Genomic DNA, 20,782 nt, shown 5'->3' on the forward strand with positions numbered 1-20,782 from the left:
ATTAGCCAGAGCTTTGTGGATGAAAGGTTCAAATCCTGATCCCCTTTGTTAACTGGTGGCCTTGGTCAAGCTATTTTGCTTTTGTCTAACCTTCAATTTTCCTCACAGGAATAATAAGACTGCTTACCTCATAAAGATGTTGTGAGGCTTCAGTGGAACAATCTGTGAACAGAATTTAGCCCAGTACCTCTTGGCCCCCAAATTAGTGCTCAATCACTTTAGCTAATTGTTAATTATTAATCTCTCTGATCTTCAATTTGTTCTTCAATAAAAGGTCGTTAAACTTTATGAAGTTATAATGGAATAAAGTATGAAAAGCCTGGTCCAACAACACGGGGTACCCAGGAGGAGCTCAGGACGCAGGAGGATCTAAATGAACAGAATATCAAAACTGGAGACACGGTTGATGTCACTACGACCGATGTTAGGTAATGAAGTCAGAAAATGGTTCATATTTTATAGGTCACTTCTACAATTATACTCCTAGGATATAAAACAAATTTTTTCTCTAGTAAATTAGATGTACTCTGATGGCTTAATATTTCAAAGTACCCTCCATCCCCTCCCACAAAAATCGATGCCTTTTCACCCTCAGCAGAATCCCGACTGTCACTATGTATCTGCATGGACAAAAATGTTGCAGGAATTTCAGTTTTAAGTGTCTGCTATTTCCCTGGGTTTCCACTACTGAATTCAAAATCTGTTTTATCAAAGATGAAAACCAAAAGAAAGCCAACCTGAAAATGATTGTTTGTAAACTGAATAGACTGGAGAAGGTATCCTTAATCACTGAACTTTATATCCAATGCAGTTAAATTGACATTCCCAATAAATGGCCAAAAATTCTAGAAAACAAGGACAATACCTCTATTCTTTAGGTGACTAACAGTGCCTTAATCCAGTGAGGGAACTCAAGTGCATTTCATTGGATGAGTGATGAATAAATGCACATATATTCATATAGTGTGTCAAATTAAGAACACTAGTCAAACTTGTTGGCCATGATCTGAATGTCTGTGTCCCATCCCCACCTTCATATGTTGAAACTTAATCCCCAGCGTGATGGTATTTAGAGTTGGGCCTTTGGAAGGTGGTGAGGGATTAGTGCCCTTATAAACAAGGCCCCACAAAGATCCCTTGCCCCCTTTCTACCATGTGAGGACAGTGGAAAGAGAGCCCTTCACTAGACACCGAATGTGTCAGTACCCTGATTTCGGACTTCTCAGTCTCCAGGACTATGAGAAGTAAATGTGTGTTGTTTATAAATCACTCAGTCTATAGCATTTCTGTTACAGCAGCTAGAATGGCCTAAGGCAAGTCTCTCTCTGAGGCCACCTGCAGTACCTCGAGAGTTGAATCTATGTTCTCTTGATAGTGGGTTCTGCAGGAGGTAGGAAAGCCGATAATGATTAAAGAAGGTAGTTCATAAACCACCTCCCTCAAATAGTGGTTCCTAACATTGGTGTGTGTCCGAATCAATGGGTAGTTAGTCTTTCTAACAATCCAAGGACAGGCCCCCACCCAATTATTGATTTGAGGTCTAGGTAATTCTGATGCACATCTCTGGTTCAGAATGATTGTTTTAGAACCCTAGACTTTGCCAAGGACATTAAAATATTACCTGGGATGTGTGCCAACACTCTTCCTGCACCTTTGGCCACTATCACCAATTAGTGGTCATTATATCCTAACTCACTGAGCCAACACTCATTCAAAATCCTTTTTGTAAAAAAGCTTTCTTATGAAAATTGTGGTAAAATATACATGACGTAAACCTTACCATTTTAAACCACTTTTAAGTGCACAGTTTCAGTGGCATTAGGTACACTCACACTGTTATGCAACCATCACCATCATCCAGCTCTAGAACTTTTTCTTCTTCCGCAACTGAAACAAACTGAACACCACTTTCCCATTTCCCCCTCCCCCAGCCTCTGGCAATCACCATTCTCCTTCTGCTGACTATTCTAGGGACCTCATATAAGTGGAGTCATACAGCAGTTGTCCTTTTGTGACTGGCTTATTTGACTTAGCATAATGTCTTCAAGGTTGATCCATGTTGTAGCATGTATCAGGATTTCCTTCCTTTTAAGTCAATAATATTCTATTGTGTGTATACACCACATTTTGTTTATCTAGTCATTCATCAATGGACACTTGGGTTGCTTCCACCTCTTGTCTATTCTGAATAATGCTGCCAAGAACTTGGGTGTACAAATATGTCTGTGTCCCTGCTTTCATTTCTTTTGGATATATGTCCAGAAGTGGAATTGCTAGATCATAGGGTAACTTTGTTTAATTTATTGAAGATCTGCTATAGCATTTTCCACAGAAACTACATTTTGCATTCCCACCAGCCATGTATAAGGGTTTGAATGTATCCATTCATTGCCAACTTATTTTCTGTTTTTTTTTTTTGTTTTTTGATAGTTGCCACTCTAATGGGTGTGTCAGAATCCTTAATAGAGTACTTCAGGCAGCCATTATCAATAGGTCAAAGGTGAGAAGATAAAGGCTATTTGCTATTTCTAAACTGAGATCATGAGAGTTCTACACTTTTCAAAGCGTAATGACTAGAGGACTTACCAGGCAGCGAATGTTTGGTGTTATATGGGTTGTATACAAGGCTCACTATTTGAAATGGGACGAGGGGAGCAGAAAGGACACCAGGAGAAAGAAAGGACCCCTGGGCTGCCAGTATGTAAAATGGGCAGGCGAGGGAGGTGGGATCTGAGGGAGGCTCTGCATAAAATAGCACCAGGAGCCAAGATGAGATCAGTCTCAGGCAAGTCACCACATCCAAGAACTAGGGGGTTGGAGGGGTGAGAGCTGTCCCCATATCCTGGCTCAAGTGGTAACGGGATTTCTTTCACTTACTGTTTTCTTCCCTCTACTCTTTTCTTCTCTATTGCCTATGAATCCATGCTTTGAAAAATCTATGTTTTGTAAAAAAGGGGAAAATGGAACATTATTTGCTTGCATGTGGATGAAATCTCTCTGGAAGTAAACTAAGTACAGTGGTTGCCTGTGGGAGGGGAATTGGGAATATAGGAGACAGGGTGGGAGATTTTTCTTTCTGACATATCCTTTTATTAAATTTTCAACTGTGGAAATATATTCCATCATCTTACCAATGTGCATTCCTGAGCTTCAGAGACCAAGTTCCAACTCCTTCCCAGACTTCCTTGAAGCTGCGGATTGAGAATAAGTTTCTGACAATTGGACTTCCATGGGATATGGAGTGGAAGATGGAAGTGGTGAATACCACCTTCCTGCTGCTTTGGGCTGTGATTGCTGGCAAGCATGGCCATGGGTGTTGAAAGTCAATTATGGAGTCGGTCATGGCAACTGGTCACTCTGTCCCAGTACCCAGTCACGAGATTCCTGGGCACTCAGTTACTTCCTGATCCTGAGTGCTGATCCTGGATTGTAGCTCCTGGATTGCAGCTACAGTGGTAATTTTCACCTTAGTAGCTCCAGTAGCAGCCTCCTGACTTCCTGAATTCCTGCTTAAGGCAGAAGCTGTAGCTCCCCTGGCACATGGGTGCTGGAGGTTGCTGGGATGTTCTGGAAGTCATTCCTGGACACCCACCAGGAGCTCACTCCCCTCATCCTTTGAAAGATTCTGTACGTACTCAGTTTCTTATTATTCCACTCTGCTTAAAACACCTACTGTGGTTTCTATTTCCTGTAATGGAATTGAAATGGAATATAAAATTATATATCAAACATTTACATAAAAATATGAATGTCATCACTAAGATAAAAAAATAATTCTCAAAGAAACATTTTTTGAGTAGTAGGCCACCAAAGATTCTTGGTCTTTATTTTTTTTTTTTTTAATTCTCACTATTTTGGTGAATCCTAACTATTTAATGAGTATACTGGCTTTCACAGATGAAGTAATTAACACTCACCTGGTCAGATTAGAAATAAATGTCTGTATGAATCCGTGAGAAGTTGTGTGTGTGTGTGTGTGTGTGTGTGTGTGTGTGTGTGTGTAAAGAGACAAGACACAATTTGTGTATCCAATAAAATCTTAGGAGCTGAAGACAAATTCATATATTTCTTGTTCTCTGTTTTTATTTAACTCAAAATAGCTAACAACAAAAAACATTAAAAAAATATCTTCAACACTTGACCATTCAGTTATTTTTGGTTGATGACACTTGATTTAGTTCTTGTTTCCAACATGTAGTAACCCATCTATCATAAATATATCTCTGAAAGTTTGTAGCCGGCTTTAAACTTGTATAATTATATCCTAACCAAACAACATGATTCAGTAATTAGTTTTGAATCTAATTCTCCCACAGAAGCTTATTAAAACTAATAACCATAAATAGGCTACCTATTAATTAGTTTTCAATGAAATGCCCAAATACAGCACATACATACAGGTTGTATCCTCTACTACTCAAAATATGAATGTAAAATGTACAGTGGAGTCATACTATAAACACATTTAACTTACATTAATTCAACATGAGGTCCGCGAAAAGGAAACAGGAAAAATAACAGTGGCAATACCACCTATGCAATGAATGGATGCCCTTGAGTAAACCAAGTTGAGTGTTGACAACGTCAGTGCACGTTCTGTCTCTGAGAGGGCAGCATCTTCAGGGGTAAGTGTGATTCTAGTATTTGAAGTACGTGTTTTTTTAATACAAAATAGCCCCTAAATAAATCCCAACAGCTTCAGTTGGTCTTCAACCAAAGAAACAGTCATTTCTTCCAATGCTGGAGGAAAAACTGGCTGTGGTAGACGGACAGATTTCCGACATAGAGCCTTTCTAAAGGGCTTTCAAGGACAATCTTCATACTCCATTTTATCTTCGTACCGACATTAGACACTAACCCCTGGGTATTATGCCACTCCACTATTATGTAAATTACAATGCCATGATTTAAAAAGTGTCCAAATATTGCCAGTATAATTTAATTTCCAGTTTAGTTCCTTCCTCATATTTAGCAGTGTGTGTTTCTGGAACACACTCCTGGTGCCAGCACTTCAGAATATATCTATCACTGGCTGAGAAAAAAATCTCATAATGAAAAGATTAGTGTGTCACAAACTCTGAACAAAAAAAGCTACCAAAGTTGATCAGTCTCGGTATGATTCAGGATAAGATTTTCAATTAGCCAGTGGTGCGCGTGAAGGCGAGAGTCCCTTGTTTTGTCACACTCAGTGCTCCCGGAGATCCTTCTATAGTCTCCTTTTCGTGGGCTTCTAAATTGGCAGCCACGATCTACTTCTTAAACACTTGGCCTTAACCTCAGCACCGCCCTGGTTCAGTTTCTATTTTTAAAAGCACCATTCTAATGGAAATGTCCCTGCCCTGAATTAAGCTGGGACTGTGAATTTTACCACTAGCTAGAGCTGTTATGTCATAGAGTTTAGGTTAATTTGGTAGCTATCGATTTCCTTGACTGCAACTTTGAAACTTGCTTCAGCTTCTTCTGGCCAGGGAGGATTTCTACCTGGGCTGTAGATGAGGGTAAAATATCCCACGGAGAACTCCTTCAATAACCACATTTGGAAAATCTGAAAAACAAAAGGAAAAGTGTGTTTCTTGTGTGCATCAGTGAAATAGCATCGCATTTTGCAGAATGTAACAAGGGCGACTTAGGAACCTGCATCGCCATGCAGTTTGCCCTGGTTTCCAAGGAGCTATCCGTCATGCTGCTCCAGCTGGAAGCCACTTGAGTGTACCACCGGGTGCTGCAGGAATGCACGGCCAGATTTGTAGCTTATTGATTTAAAGGATGTTCTAATAGTTAATGCTGCTAGGTCCCAGTTCTTTATCTGAATGTTTTCTCACAAGGAAGATGGATTACACCGGCAATTCAATTTCTAACAAAATCTCAATATACTTGAAGGAATTCCAAGATTTCTACTGGGAATACTTTGCTGCAGTTTTTCCATTGTGGTTTACAGCACAGCGTTTCGTCCAAGTGGTCTTGAGTGTGCTTGTTCTATTACAGCAGCTTCTGGACAGCCTTTAAGACGGGGTCCTGTCTTCCTAACTTAAAAGAACAAATTTCCGACAAAAGCCATCCTGTCACATTTGAAAAACCAGCTTCATGTTTATAGGAGATACAAAGAAAACCCAGAGCTGTAGGGTATGTTGTACCACGTTCCAGTTATCAGGGCAGGTAAAAGATGAGTGTGTAACTGGAACAGGGGGCACCAATCTTCACATGGCTCAGGAGTTTATTTTCTAAACTTGAATCTGCAAATAATTATGTCCAAGATTTATGTGAAAGCCAACCACTTGAAATAAATATAGTTATTATAAGGAAATGAAGTGGTTTGGTACTTTAGGACCAAAAAAACAAAAAAGTCCATTTATTAATCCAACCTGTCTAGAGTACGTACCACGTGAAACCACTTAAAAGGGGAGTAGATCTCACCAGGGAGGCAGGAAGGCTCTTGGAGATGAGCACTAGGAAGAGAGACCTAACCAGGTGGGAAGTCTGCGAAGGTGGCAGCCTGGAGGGTTCAAAGACCTAAATAGGAGGCAAGACACCTGCGAGGTGCCTGAGGGCAGGGGGCCAATTCAAGCCTGGTAAGAACAGACAGGATTTCTAGCTTTATCTAAAAAGCAATGAGAAGCTATAGAAGGATTTTAAGCAGAGTAAGACAGAACTCAATTGTGTTTTGAAAGGATGGCTTTGGCAGCCATTCAGAGAGTAGATTGTAGCAAGTCCAAAGCGGTGATGGATTCGATGTAACTGGTGAAGGATTTCATAATAGTACTTACCTAATAGGTTGTTGTAAAAAGTGATGAATGAAACTAAGTGCTTGGACCTGAGCTTGGCACATGGTAAGTACCAGCTACTATTATTACATAGCAAGTACCAGCTAATTACAGGGAACACAAGTAAATTACATACTAGTCAGGAAGACAAGCAAATGAATAAACAAAATGTTTTAAAAATATCTCCAATACATGAGTATTCAGTTACTTTAGTTGATGACACTTGATTTCTTAGTTTTGCTTTTATCCAACATGAATGCATAAAACATATCTTTAGAAGTTTACAATAGGACTGACACCTGTATATGTATTTAGATCCCAATCAAAAGTAACAATGTAGTTAATTCTAAATGTACTGAATTAATAATTTTAAATGTACTGAATTCGTTCTAAATGTATTGAAACCAATAGCCATAAATGAACCTGCTGATTAATTTTCCATAAAATGCCCAAATAAGACATATTACATACATTAGCATATATGCATTTATCCTTTGCCACCCAAAATGTAAGTCTATTGGAAGGTTAGTAAAATTACATCATAAGCATATTTAGCTTAAGTGGATTCAAATAAGTTCAGCAAAAAAGGAAAACAACGTTAATATTGGGTGATTCTGTAGTACTGTAATAGGTCAAGCAGTGGTTTAAGGGCAAAGAAACAATAAAGCAGGGCTTGGGGTTAGAGAGTGACAGGGAAGGGCAGGTGAGGCGGAACCCTTGTGCAGAGGGGCCATTTGAATGACGTGGCGTAGCAGCTGGCTGTGAGGGTGTCTGAGCAAAGGGCATTCCTGGCAGAGGGAACAGTACATACATACATACCAGGCCCTGTATTCAAGTGCTGAGCATATGGCAGATACTAGAGATTTAGAGGGTGAACCAAACAGAAAGACAAAAGGGAACAAAGTTTGTGATCATTGATATAAAGGAAACAAATATAGTACTCTGACAAAAGTGAATGGAGTACAGGTATTTTATAACAAGGTCTACCAATTAGTGACCAACGAGGAGATAATCAGAGGTCTTCTTTCCCCCCCACCCCCATCTATTTCACTCCTCTAAACTGTGGATTTTAACTTCATCATACAATTAATACAATGTCCATTATTGCTTGAATTCCTCAGAAAATGGCCCTTGCCTTGGTTTCCCATTGATGAGGAGAAATGTGATTTCAGGTAGGTTTTGTGGTTATTTTGGTTGGTTTTCATTTATTTTTAAACATTTATTATGAACCTTTAAAAAAAGGGAATGGGGTGTAGGGGCTCGTGGAGGCTCCTTGAGAGGAGAATAGGTGGAGGCTCCTGGAAGTCGCACATGAGAGATGAGAGAACTAGTGATGTATAGGGACAGAAAAGGTGCCCAAGGAGGAAGAAACAGCAAGTGCCCTGAGGGAGAAAGGAGATCAGCACATGTGAGGCCCAGAAAGAAGTCCAGTGAGGCTAGAGCAGAATGTGTGAGGGGTCTCAGGAGGAACGTGAGCCAGGGCAAGACCACGGAGGGCCTTGGAACATAGTAAGAGTATGGAGCTGCCAGAGAAGGTTGGGATGGAAATGCAATCTTGTGACTCAGCTGTCTACACAAGGTAATCAAGGCCACAAGCAAGGGGGAGATTATTCAAAAGAAAGTGTCATCAGAAAAGGGGAGGGTCTATGACAGCCTTCAGGTAAGCTGCCAGAGATTGGAAGAAAAGTGGGAAAGCCAAGGGGAGACAGTGCTGGAGGAGGAGAAAGGGGTCAACAGTGGCTAAAATGATGACAGGGAAGTAAGATGAGGACTGAAAAATGTCCATAGAGTTTGGCCATATTGCAATCGCTGGGGACCTTGGCAGTAGTTGTTTTGAATTTCCCAGAAAAATCAAAACAAAGGACAAAAAGCATAGACTAAGAGAATATTTGATTATTATAGTAGCATTTTATAAGAGGATGGTGTTCAATTGTTAGAACTTAAAAGACAGACACTCCTCTGGTTTTGTGAGGGTCAGTATATCTGTGAAGGTATTTCCATATTCATAGCCATATCCTCTGCAATAGTAACCTCAACATTTGGTCAAGCGGCCTGAGAACACAAACATGTGATGCAAACACAATTTACGTTTAAATTATATGCTAAAGATTTACAAGGATAAATCACTAGTATAATACTTCTAGGACAACAGGAATCTGATTTATGAAATTGGGTTGGCCAAAATTCCAAGAAAATAGAAAATAGAAAATGGAAAATAGGGTGACTGGCCCTATCATACTTGGTTCCATTCTGTCCATTAAAACAGTGATTTTCATTTACTCTCAAACAAGAGACCCCTTTTTGCGCAAGTCATTCATCCACACCAACATTCTACCCATGACACATACTTCTTACTTTTTCTAACTCCAGACATTTGCTTCTGATGTCCTTTCCCAGAAAGTTCTTCCTGTTCTGTGTTGTCAAGCCAGGTGCATAGAACACTGTGTTTAATTAGCTAGATGAACTGGATTTAAGGGTCATACAATATCTTCCCTCTTGCATAAAACATCTTGGCTAGTCTAGTCTGCAGTGATCATTTCGCTCTCTACACTTCTTGAGTAATCTCAGGCAAATGCATGAAATATCTGAATATAAACAATACCATGGAAAATGTACTTGTGGAACCATTTTATAACGATAACAAAAATACTTTATAAAACATTGCCCATTTAATCTACACTAGGTTACATTATGAATATTTATTAAACATAACATTTTGTTAACATAACTGATATAACATGCATATTTGTTAACCATGGGAAGCAAATGCTAAAAGAAAGGCAATGGTTCCTATGAAGCCGTATTCTTATACAGCAAAAGCAGCTCTCTCTGGTCAGGGTGCTAGGAACGACCCCTCAAGAGAGCAGGGCTGCATGCTGCCTAGCCTTCTTTAAAGTGACAGCTCAGTGGGTGATCTGAGTACACGCATCCCTGCTAAACACAACAGTTGCCTCTCTCTTGCTAGGAATAAGGTTTTTACTATCAGAAGGTAGGAATGGTTTCAATCGGTAATTTATTGCTGTTTAGTTGCTATGCTATTACATTTAGTTACTCTCAGAAGCAAAGACTGAAAACTCATTATATGCAAAGAGCACAGAAGGAGAAATTAGGCAACAAGGGGTCCACCCATCAGGCAGGTAAGCCTGGGCAACGCAGGGGCTTCCTTGAGCCCTTATTCCATTAGCCAATGATGATACCTGCCCTGCCTATTTCATATGGTTGTTAAGGAAATTCAATGAGATACTGTCTGAGATGTACTCATGAGTAGCTGCATAACAAGGCTTTGAGAGGGACTCTGAGTAATTTAAATTTCTTGGCACAAAGAAAGGACTCAGGCTAAAATACTGATTACATTTATACTTAAATTGTTCATTATACTTAAATATACAACTTAAAAAATATACATCCAGCCATCAAAGATTCTGTAATCTCAATGGAAACGGAGGTACACAAGCAATGTACGTACACAGCTTTTGGGAAGAAGCATTTTTGAAAAGGGCGGGAGCCTTGGATTCAAATCTTAGCATCTGGATAAAAAAAAGTAGAGGACAAAATTACACTACCCCCAAAATTACAAGCGTCAATACCTTTCTCCCTTATCATTCTAATTCAAAATAGCCTGGTAAGAGAGAAAGAAAAATTATATTTCCTCCTGAAAGGCCTGCCCCAATTAAAATTCTGAATGTCCCTTACACCAAGAGCACTGGTTTATTGGCAGATTATTAAGCCCCGGACCAATGTCACTCTGTTAGACCTGCATTAAAAACGTGGTTTATGTGGTGCAGGGTCAAATCAGTAAAGAGCTGTTAGCAGATGACAGGTTTGATTACCGCTGGCTGCAGGCAAGACGTATGGATCCCTGAGGAACAGCAGCACTGGCTGGTGGGAGAGTTTGCTGGAAAGGTCAAGAACAGGCATGTCAGCATCAGGGGACGACGGTAAACAGAAAACACTACAAACTAGCTTTGAGGGGATCAAACTGCTGTGCAGGGACGTCTCAAGGTTTATGTATCTCACCGTGTGGGTGAATCACAGCAAGCAGTTAGAGGGAACAAACCAGCCCTGGGCTCATCTTCCCAACCTCTCTTTGTGGAATTTGAAGCAGATATACCATCTACACAATAAATCATGGCTGAAAAGTGTTTTTCTTTAATCTTTGAGTACGATTATTGATAAAACAGTATTCTTATTACTTGTATGAAACAATGTGAGGCCCTTCTTCTTTCACTCCTAGATGCTAACTGGTTACTTCTGTAACTTCCTATCCAGTCTTTATAATCTTAAATTCAATTTCAATAATCTTAAAATCAATCTTAAAACCAACATTTATGCAACCGTAATTAAACATTTAACAAAACCATAGCCCTAGTTTTGATTTCTATAACTCCTGATGGACTATTATGAGTTCTTACCTTGACTCTTCAGATTCTGTCTCATCAAAAGATCTAGACATTTAAAAAAAAAAAAAAAGAAAGCAAAAGAAAAAGACAATGTAAGCTGGGTCAATGTTTATACCAACAAGAAAAAGAGCCAGTATTTTTAGGGCTCTGAATTGGGAGACATTCTGAAAAGCGAGTTAGGTATTTTCATAGAGTCACAGCATGGTGGTGATTCCTCTAAGGAATCCTAAGACGGAAATATTCTTGAATTTCAATTTTCCTGAAGATCACTTAAAATCTTAAGGCATTTTTTGTTCTTTTACTTTGGGGCTTACACAATGGAGAAAAGATTTCACTCACTGTCATTCCCAACATCTCTTTTTAAAAATACACAACCACATACGAATCCCCATCGCTCAGTCAACGCACGCAAGTTGGTCAGGACACACTGATAACACATATTATTTGGTGAGCAGGGTGTATAATTCTTATTCTGCGGTGAGTGGAAAGTGAGGGAGTAAACACTACTTGTGAGGGAGCTGTGACAGGTATTTGCAGCCTCTCACTCAGCAGATAGCTGGCTTCAGCATAACTCTGGGTGTAGTTAGCTTCAACGACTTGTAGTTAGTGTGGGTCTTTCGGGCGGGTCTGGAGGCAGCTAGGAAATGGATAAAACCATCACTCCCACTGAGATTTGCAGAAAGTCTGAGATGATGTATTTCTCTGTAAATGGATCTGATATGTCAGGGATACTGGTGACTGTCCTTAGAGGCCACAACAACACAAGTCAGGTGCCCAGAGTTGGGTCAGTGGCTTGTTTTGAGTTAATTCTTCAAAAGAACTTTTCCTAATTGCTGATGAGATCAAAAGCCTGGTTCCTTAGTAGATAGAGATTAGTTTGTGCAGCCCTGCATTTAGAAGTTCCTGAGGGAGAGGCAGCAGGATAGTGGGGAAAGAGCTGTGCTAGAAGGCTTAGGTCTGCCAGCTACAAGGTGAGCAATCTTGGGAAAGGCACTTAATTCTGTGTTGGTTTGCTCAACTCCAAAACGAAGGGAGTTGGGTAAAATCATCTCTAAGGTCATTTATAACTTTGAAATTATATGAATATACATGCCAAGAAGATACAGATTTTGCTCAAGTATACACAAATAAACAGGCTATCTGGATTCAGAATTCTCACAATGTAACATTACTCCATGTAATAGCATAATTTAAAAAGTCAATTCCTAAAGTCCAAACCAGAGTTTGCAGATCATTTGGTCATTTGAGCGCAATGTGGGGATGAGGCTTTAGGAGGAATTCCTTTGACTACAAGCAGGGGACGAGCGAGTGCTGACCCAAGCCAAAAGAAGGGGTGTGGCCAGGCTGCCCCTTCTGGCACCACTGTGGGGTATTTGTAAGGCCAATAAGTGATTGATGAGTACCATAAAATACATGTCCAATATGTAAACAACAATTCTTACCCACAACTCTCCGCCTTTGGTAGAGACGGCAAGTGTCGCACGTTCAGGAAATCAAGGAAAAGTTTAGGAAGTTCTTCATTTTCCAAAATGACAGCCTGTGGAAGCAGAAAACAGAATTAGAAAGTAAAGTTTGCTAGGCAATCAATCAAATGAACTATTTCAAAAAGTCATAACCATCCATCAAAGTTCTTACCAGCATCATTCCCCACCATCAACGTTGAGGAGTGGTCCCCATTTCACCCCCCAAGAATTCAGACACATACTACTCAGTGTCAGCAAATGCTCCATTTTATCTATTCTTTCACCCCATCAGCATCTACTACTCAGATGCTGACGAGGAGCAAGACAGTGGGGAACCAGGTAGACATAGTTTCCTGTCTTCATGGAGATTCTAATCCAGAGTGAGTATTTAAAAACCTGGAAATCTCAGTAAAACTGCCATGGTATGTACGCTGAACTTTCTTTACTGAGAGATCAAGTGGTCTGGTGTGTGTGTGTATCTACAAGAAAACCACTACTGTTCAGGAAACACCACACAGGTACCCATGGCCTTTTTAACTGGAAGATTTAGTCAAGATCCCTCCGCTATCACTTGTTTTGGCATTAGAATCAACTGACATCTATTGCTATTTGGACAGCTCCACTTAAAGGGTCAGCAACAACTTTACCACGAAGTGTAAATCAGTGTAAATCCTGAAAAAAATCCATAGAGTTGTTCCACTTAGGGAGCTTTGCAAAAGAGCTGGCATAATGGCATAACCATGTCAGTTCTCGCATATCCAAATTACTCAATTTCAAGAAGAAATCTAATGGAGAATTATAGAGTGCATTTTCATAACTATCGAATTTTAAGAGTCTGTCAGAGGGAGGGAACTGCTTGTACATTTGCCTCTCTCTTTTTTATAAAGACCATGGAAAAATCATCAAATAATGAAATTAATCTCTGAAGTTAATATAACTATTTTCAAGGCTCATTTTCATAATTTACCATGGCTGTGCCCTCCCTCTCCCCAAGAAGCATGTGCTGCTTAAAGAACAATGAGAATAATAGTGACACATCATTTACACAGCTGATCAGAAACAGCTCTGCAAGGTGATGCATTAGGTACATGACAAATGACAAAACTATGGTCAAATTATGTGTGTCTTTTATATACACAATTCTATAGAATGTATTGTTTTCAGTCATAATTTACATACTGAGATGCCCCATTTCTCACAGGGCTTTGGAATACTGTTCCCCAGCTCAGGGCATGTAAATGGAATGAGCAACTACCCAGGTGGTCAGTCCTAGCAGGCTGACCTCTGTACTACACTACTGCTCAACCTTCCTGATGTTCAGTGCCTGGAGAGGGACCTATTGGAGAGCCAGCCTGCTGGGCTGTTACTATTCCTTACACAGCCCACTGTACCCACTGATGCTTAAGGAATGAAAAAGGGAAGAAAAGTATTTGGGGTTATACTTTATTCATTAAACAAATATTTATTGAGCATCTACCATATTAGGCATTGGGATATGGCAGCGAATATTATGAGTCCAGTAGAGTGTGGACTTTGGAGAAAACAAGCAATAAACAAACAAACATAATTTAACCTTGCCTTAGAATATAGTGATATGGAATTTAAAAACTCTACTACTCGCTAAATGTTTTCCCATCTACTCATCTATCCGTCCGTCCGTCCGTCCGTCCGTCCGTCCATCCATCCATCCATCCATCCATCCATCCATCCACTCACCTACCCATCTTTTCATCTATCTAAAATGTTTACTCTTTTCTTGATTATGAAAGTAGAAAGACTCATAAAATAGAGGAAAAATCTCCTCTATCCAGAGGCATACTTTCATTATGATTTCAGTAAATTTCCTTCAAATCATTTGACTTTCATCTGAATTTTTTTCTACCCGAGGGAAGTTTTGGGATGCCCAGGAGGTCATTACTTCAGTGCCCAGAACTCAAAAGTTCTAGAAATCATCATACCTACGAAGCTCCAAGGAATTTTTGCCATATTGCAATGATTACCTACTTGTTTCTAGATATCTGGTTAAGAGGCTAATGTAATCCTTATTTGAATAATAAAGCTTAATGTTGTAACAAATACAGAGTTGTTCACCCAAGCAATAGTGTTAATTATGTATACAAGTGGTAGCTTTCAGATTAAAAAAAAAATGGAAGGGGGGGTAGTAACATTCTTATCTCCACCCCACCTTTTAAAATAAATTAAATCAATAACACGTGTGGGACACTTTTAATGACCTGAACTACTTAATTTCCAGGATCTTTAGACATGTCATCCATCACAGCAGTATGGAAGAAGACATCTCTTGAGTGTTCAGGGGGGTTACTTTGGTTTTATTAATGCAAGATTTAGGGAATTTTAACAAGGTAAATTGTTTATTTGCCGTGACAGATTGGCTTACAATGCACTGGCTACATCCACGGCATGGTCATTAATGACAAAAGACAGGCAAAAAGCTGTTTACACTGCAACACCATGATAGGAATCAATCCCGCTCAGCCCCCCCACACGGAATATTCCAAACAGATGATCACATTGTTTTAGGTAAGATACATTGGCAAAAAAAAAAAAAAAATATATAGAAAGCTCCAGAAATTTGTGAGCATTTTTGTTAAATGTTCACTGGCTATCCTCAAATAGTATTTTTCCATAAGCAAGGACAGATATGGATTTCAAGATTTACAGTTATAAGAAAAAGCAGCACTGGGGGGTTAGTTAAGCATTCAGTTATGTGGTAGGAGTAGTTCTTGAACTCTGCTAGGAAGGCTTGTAAGAAAATAATTAATACTTAAGCCCAAACACAGATAGAGTATAATGTAGTAGAACTTACCCAATTTAATATAATATGTACAAGTTAAATGACTGTCATGAAATAGTATAGAGATGAGAGAAATTAAATTAGTTCAACCTCTCATTCCATGAGCGATCCAGCCGGAAGCAGGGCCTCACGGCTGTTCTATTTCCATCTTCAGTTTCTTAAAAAGATTTTGGTCAAGAAGAACCACTCCTTCTAGAAGCTGCACCCTGGGCCATCCCTCATGCTTGGGAACGCAGTCCGGTCTAAATCACCCAACTTTATTCAGTAGATAAGCTCTTAATTAAAAAAAAAAAGTAAATACATTTATGAATATCAAATCCTATTTCCCCATTGTTTTAACTTGCTTCTCAGCATTTTTGATTAATCTTCAATGGCTAGTCGTTTTCATTCTTTAGAGAGGCAGCGTGGCGTAGTAGGATGTCTGTGACTTTAGAGCAACATGCCCTGGGCTCGGACACCTCCTCTGTCTAACTGAAATGATTACTGTGAGGATTAGATGATGTCTCCAAGAGTCTGGCACACAATTAACATTCAATAAATGTTAATTCTATTTCCTTTGAATCTTTCTGTTGTATCAATTCCCAATAACCCATTGTATTGGTTTTCGAGTTTGGATTATTGTCCATTTAGCAAACTGAGTTTCTTAGTCCTCAATGATTCATGGATCCCTTTGAAACCTGAATGAAAACTGAGAATCTTGCTTGCTGAAAAATACATATACATATACAATTGTGCTGAAAGTGGCGGAGGGGGGGGCAGTCACAGGGCTCTGACTGCACTACCAAGGACACAGGCTTTTCACTCCGATGTGGCAGCACTACTGCAGGGCACACTTTTCACCTGGTCTGCTGCGCCTGTGCTGTATGCTAGTTCCCCAAAGGACACGTTGGTCTTCTTGTTTCCATTTTCTACCTTTGTCAATCAGAACCCCGCTGGAGGGTGCGTGGCCTTGCTATTAGAATTCATTAGTGTTCTCAGCTCTGAGCTGTGGTTGAAAATATCTGTCTGGCCAACAGTTTAGTGGTTTACCAGAGATAAGGGTTGGGGAGTAGTAGAAGAGGGAAAAGGGGATCGAATATATGGTGATGGAAGGAGAACTGACTCTGGGTGGTGAACATACAATGGGATTTATAGATGATGTAATACAGAATTGTACACATGAAACCTATGTAACTTTACTAACAATTATCACCCCAATAAATTTAATACAATTTTATGTATATATAAAATCTGTCTGGCAATGAGGCTAGCCTGGTGAAGGATTCTTCTCACACACCAAAATCTCCTGCTGCACTGAATTTAGAACGCTGTTCATATTCATGGCTTCTGTGTTTTCTCTATGTAACTCTAGAATTCAATCATCTGGGGTGTTGAGGGGTCCCGAAATTCGCAAAACAGGGAGACAAATATAATTTCAACTATTTTACTGTGGGGTCCGAGTGCAGCTGATGAGGCACTAGTTCGCTACACCTGTTATGAAGGGGTCATGTTGAACTGCTCGGCAGCGATGGGTCTAACTAGTAACGCTGATGGTAGACTTCTGACATTGGATACAGCTGGGAGGCGTGGCTGGGCCACTAATTGAAGCAGTAAAACATCAGAATTCAAAACATGATGAGTTGAAGACAAAGTTGGAAATATATCCCATTAAATTAAAATTTACAGGTATAAGTACTAAGTCAAAAATTATACACAGCAGGATTCATTACCCAGAAATAAGGTGGAGAGTAGCTGTTTCGTACAAGAGTTGTTGGTTTCAAGTGGTGGGTCAGCAAGAAGCGCTGCTTCCACAAGACAGAAAACGAGCTGAGTAATCTTGTCACTTCACTTAATGCACTAGTATCATCTTCCATAAGAAGAGGTCACCAAGTAGTGTGGAGCAGGCAGTGAAGGAGGGCCAAGGAGATAATGTGATCTTTAAGTTAACTAACTGTCCTGTTAAGGAGGGTGGTGATATTTCAAAGCTGCTGGAACAAGAAAGTGCTGTCCAAACCAGCAGAGAAGGAGTCTATCTCTAACTGAAGCCTGTGCAATAAAACTAGCAAAAGAGGCACATGGATGGGAAGAGCAGGCATCGAAAGAGCTTCGAAATATCCTGGGCTCTGAATGTTTTTAGTTACTCTTTGAGACACATGCAGACTGCAGATGCTATAGAATTAACAGAAAAAGGCACTAAAGAAATTTCTGTCCAATTTATCACTTAGGCAGTATGCAGACTAAAAATCAGATTATTATTAAATCAAACAGCTGTGTACCAAGTGTATGATACGCTCTGTAACAGACTTTGCTACTACTATATCCAATTCGGGTAAATATTTAAAACTGGGCAATCAAGTATATCTTGTAAGGAGCAAACAAATTATTATTCTTTACACAATGTAACTCACTTTCAGAAGAATAAATTGCTTTACTTAAAATAGACCAGATATTCGGTTAGAAATATCAGTCTAGAGAAAGAACGGAAAAAAAAAAAAAATCTTGTTCTACAAAAACATTTACAAAAACAACGCCAGAATGGGGAAGAAAAACAACAGTATTGCCATCAGTATCCCTTGCAAGCTCAATGTTTACTCCAGGAGAAATGTCTTTTTTATTGAAAAGGTGCAATTATCATCATGTAACACAAATCACAAAATCCCGATTTTTCTACCTTATCAGCTTTATAAAATCATGTTCCCAAAGGAAACCATTGATTAGTTGCACATGTTCTTTCTGTGACATCCCAAATACTTAATTGTCAGTTATCTTTTCTTCTTCGGTAAGTAAAATGTAGTCACAAAATTACAGAGGGACTTGTTCTGCCTTAACCTTCGCTAGATGCCATCATGCAGTGGAAAACACTGGTAAAATATCACAGGAGAACGCTGTTCGACAAGGGAGACATATAAACACTGTAATGATTTCCCACGAGTTTCCATTTTAGAAAATTGTCACTAAGGCGAGCATAAACGGTGACACATCTCCACTGAGGACACGAGGAAATCGAACGCTGGCATTCTAGTTAGGTCCAAACCTACCCAGCAGCCAATTATAACAGGAACGGGACATCTAGTTGAAAACTTGGACAAGACCACTTTGCTAACCTTCTAAGATCGCCGCACAAAGCTGCATTGTTTTCACCGATTTGATCCTTTTATTCTCTTTTCAAAACATTATAAAAAAAAAAAAACAACACCCACATTTCTTCCCATTGTCTATCAAGGTTGGTTACAAACTGCAAGGAACCCCTCTGTCACAAAAGCCAGGACACTGAAGTAAGTTGGGAGGTTTCTAAGAGTCCATAAAGCCCTTTCCCTAGTCCATCTAGTTTGGTTTGAAACGTCCGATGGTTGGGGTGACAAAGTTCACGACAGTTTTTCCCTCTCTTCACCAGAAAAGATGCTTCATAACACACCTACCTACCTCAGAGGTGCAGCTAAGAACAAGGAGGGAGAAAATCGATACCTGCTCACTGCAGTAAGTGGGCTGCAGTGTCAGTGTCCTCGGGGACCGAAACCTACCCGCACATGGAGGCCTTGCAGTCCTCAGTCTTCCACTTACTCGTTCCCGCAGCATTTGCTACAATTTCACAAAATGAGCCACAGGAGCGCTTTTAAAAAACCAGCCAGTAAACAGACCTAAGAAGGCTCAGGACTTCCTAAAACATAAAAATCAGATGTGCTTCTGAAGAACCTCTGTACCATGTATCCTTCTTTTTGTATGTGACACCATTCCCAAGACATATCTACTCTGTGCCTAGAAAAAAGTCGCGCTATTCCTAGAATTCAAATAGACATCTGCTGTGGTTTCACAGGCCCTCAGAGAGTATCCTGCAAGAAATCTGAGGACCTGCACTAAAAGCTGAAAGCTAATGAGGGGCTATTTAAGATGGTAAAAAATATGAGGAAAAAAAATAATAATGCAATTTGGCTTCAGAACGATTCGAAAAAATACCATTTCTGATAGTACAGCTAAAAAGACAAAACTAACAGTGGAACAATAGAAACTGGAAAACCAACCGCCTTGTGAGCTATTTTAATATCGAAATTTATGTTCTGGAATATTTATTCACATACAAATATTTATTTCACACCTGCTAAGCACTACCACTGGCACAACAGTTAGCCAAACAAACATGGTCCTGCCCTCCCAGGACTTACAAGTCTAGTGGGGAAGATGGATGGTATTCAAAGCATCACAGTAAGGAATGTGAAATTCCAAACTGAAATAAGAACCTTTAAAGCTGGCTGTTTCAAGCATTCGTAACAAATCACTCTTAATAACTTGTGGGGTAAAGGAAAGAAAGCTTCCCTGGGAAGGTGATCCTAGAGCCGAATGAGTGAATAGGGTAAAGGGAGTGGGGTATTTCAGACACAAAGCAGTGCATGCTTAAAGGCCTATGAAAGGTGGAAGCAAGGTATCAGAAAAACAGAAAGGCAGCTGGTGTGACTGTGCCTGAGAAAACAATAAAGCGGAGCACTAGAGGAGGCAGGAGAACTGAGATGGACAGGTTGGGCGGGGCTTCTGGGTCATGTGAAGGCTTTTGCTCTTTCTCTTCAGTGGCTCTGGGAGCCATTGAGCGGTGCTACCTGAGTGGGTGGTGAATGGGTTATCTAGGTACACCTGCCATGATCTGATTTCTATTTTGACTACAACTGGAACAGCAGTAGTGTTCCTCAGATCCAGTTATCACACATTAAACCTTTTTCGGCTGCCTCTAAACTTCTTAATCAAGCCATTGAGTCAACGTTAACAACTCTAATTTCGTTTCCTATTTGGTTTCTTTTTACATATCTGCCTGCTCTGTTTTTCTTAGATTCTTGATCTTTTCTTAGGCCTTCAATTGTTTTAGACATTTTCATTTTCGGTTTCCATTAAATTATCCTCGTACTTGAAGTTCTTGGGATTTAATCCTGCTGTTTTGTGTCTGCTGACACAATCCTCCCATTATAGCTGTTTATTTTCTTCTGTGTTTTACAGTTTTGGTTCATGAGCTCATTGTCCGTCATGGCTTTATTTGTGGGATAGGCCAGGCCAGATTCAAGATATGTCCTCCCTGAGTGGTTTTGCTTCTATTCCTAGGAAGCAGATTTCCACGATTTCGTTAACTTTTTAGATTGGGGGTTATGAGACCATGCAGACACTGAAAATATAAACCCTAAACTCTCACAAAACATGGTTGAGAAGCATTAGAAAAACTTTTGTCCATGATCAGAGTATTTTTTCATAGGTCAGTGGCCTCTAACAAAGTGGGTTACAGGCATGTGGGGAGTTAAGCAAGATCATTAATTGTAATTCAGGAAAACAAATATTAGAATTTCTATTTATTTTAGATTAAAATATAAAGAAATATAACTCCTAATT

The 20,782-nt window shown here is 39.7% G+C and overlaps 1 protein-coding gene across 4 annotated transcripts in view; it reads right to left on the bottom strand.

The window, feature by feature from the left end:
- Window positions 1-2,431: 2,431 nt before the first annotated feature.
- Window positions 2,432-20,782, bottom strand: part of SNX24 (sorting nexin 24) — a 142,540-nt gene continuing 124,189 nt past the window's right edge. The window contains exons 4-8 of one of the 4 annotated variants that reach the window (XR_013993688.1): window positions 12,604-12,698; window positions 11,174-11,206; window positions 10,592-10,656; window positions 4,475-5,545; window positions 2,432-3,688 (exon numbers count right to left, since the gene is read on the bottom strand). Coding sequence is in view for 3 of the 4 variants with exons in the window: in XM_081054350.1 (XP_080910476.1) it covers window positions 3,682-3,688; window positions 5,482-5,545; window positions 10,592-10,656; window positions 11,174-11,206; window positions 12,604-12,698 (264 nt within the window). In the remaining variant the exon portion in view is untranslated. Of the gene's footprint in view, window positions 3,689-4,061; window positions 5,546-7,580; window positions 7,618-10,591; window positions 10,657-11,173; window positions 11,207-12,603; window positions 12,699-20,782 lie in introns of those variants that run through there. The other 3 variants (XM_081054350.1, XM_081054349.1, XM_081054348.1) reach the window with 3 other exon arrangements.

Source organism: Rhinolophus hipposideros (genome assembly GCF_964194185.1).
Source record: "Rhinolophus hipposideros genome assembly, chromosome: 7".
Taxonomy (NCBI): Eukaryota; Metazoa; Chordata; class Mammalia; order Chiroptera; family Rhinolophidae; genus Rhinolophus; species Rhinolophus hipposideros.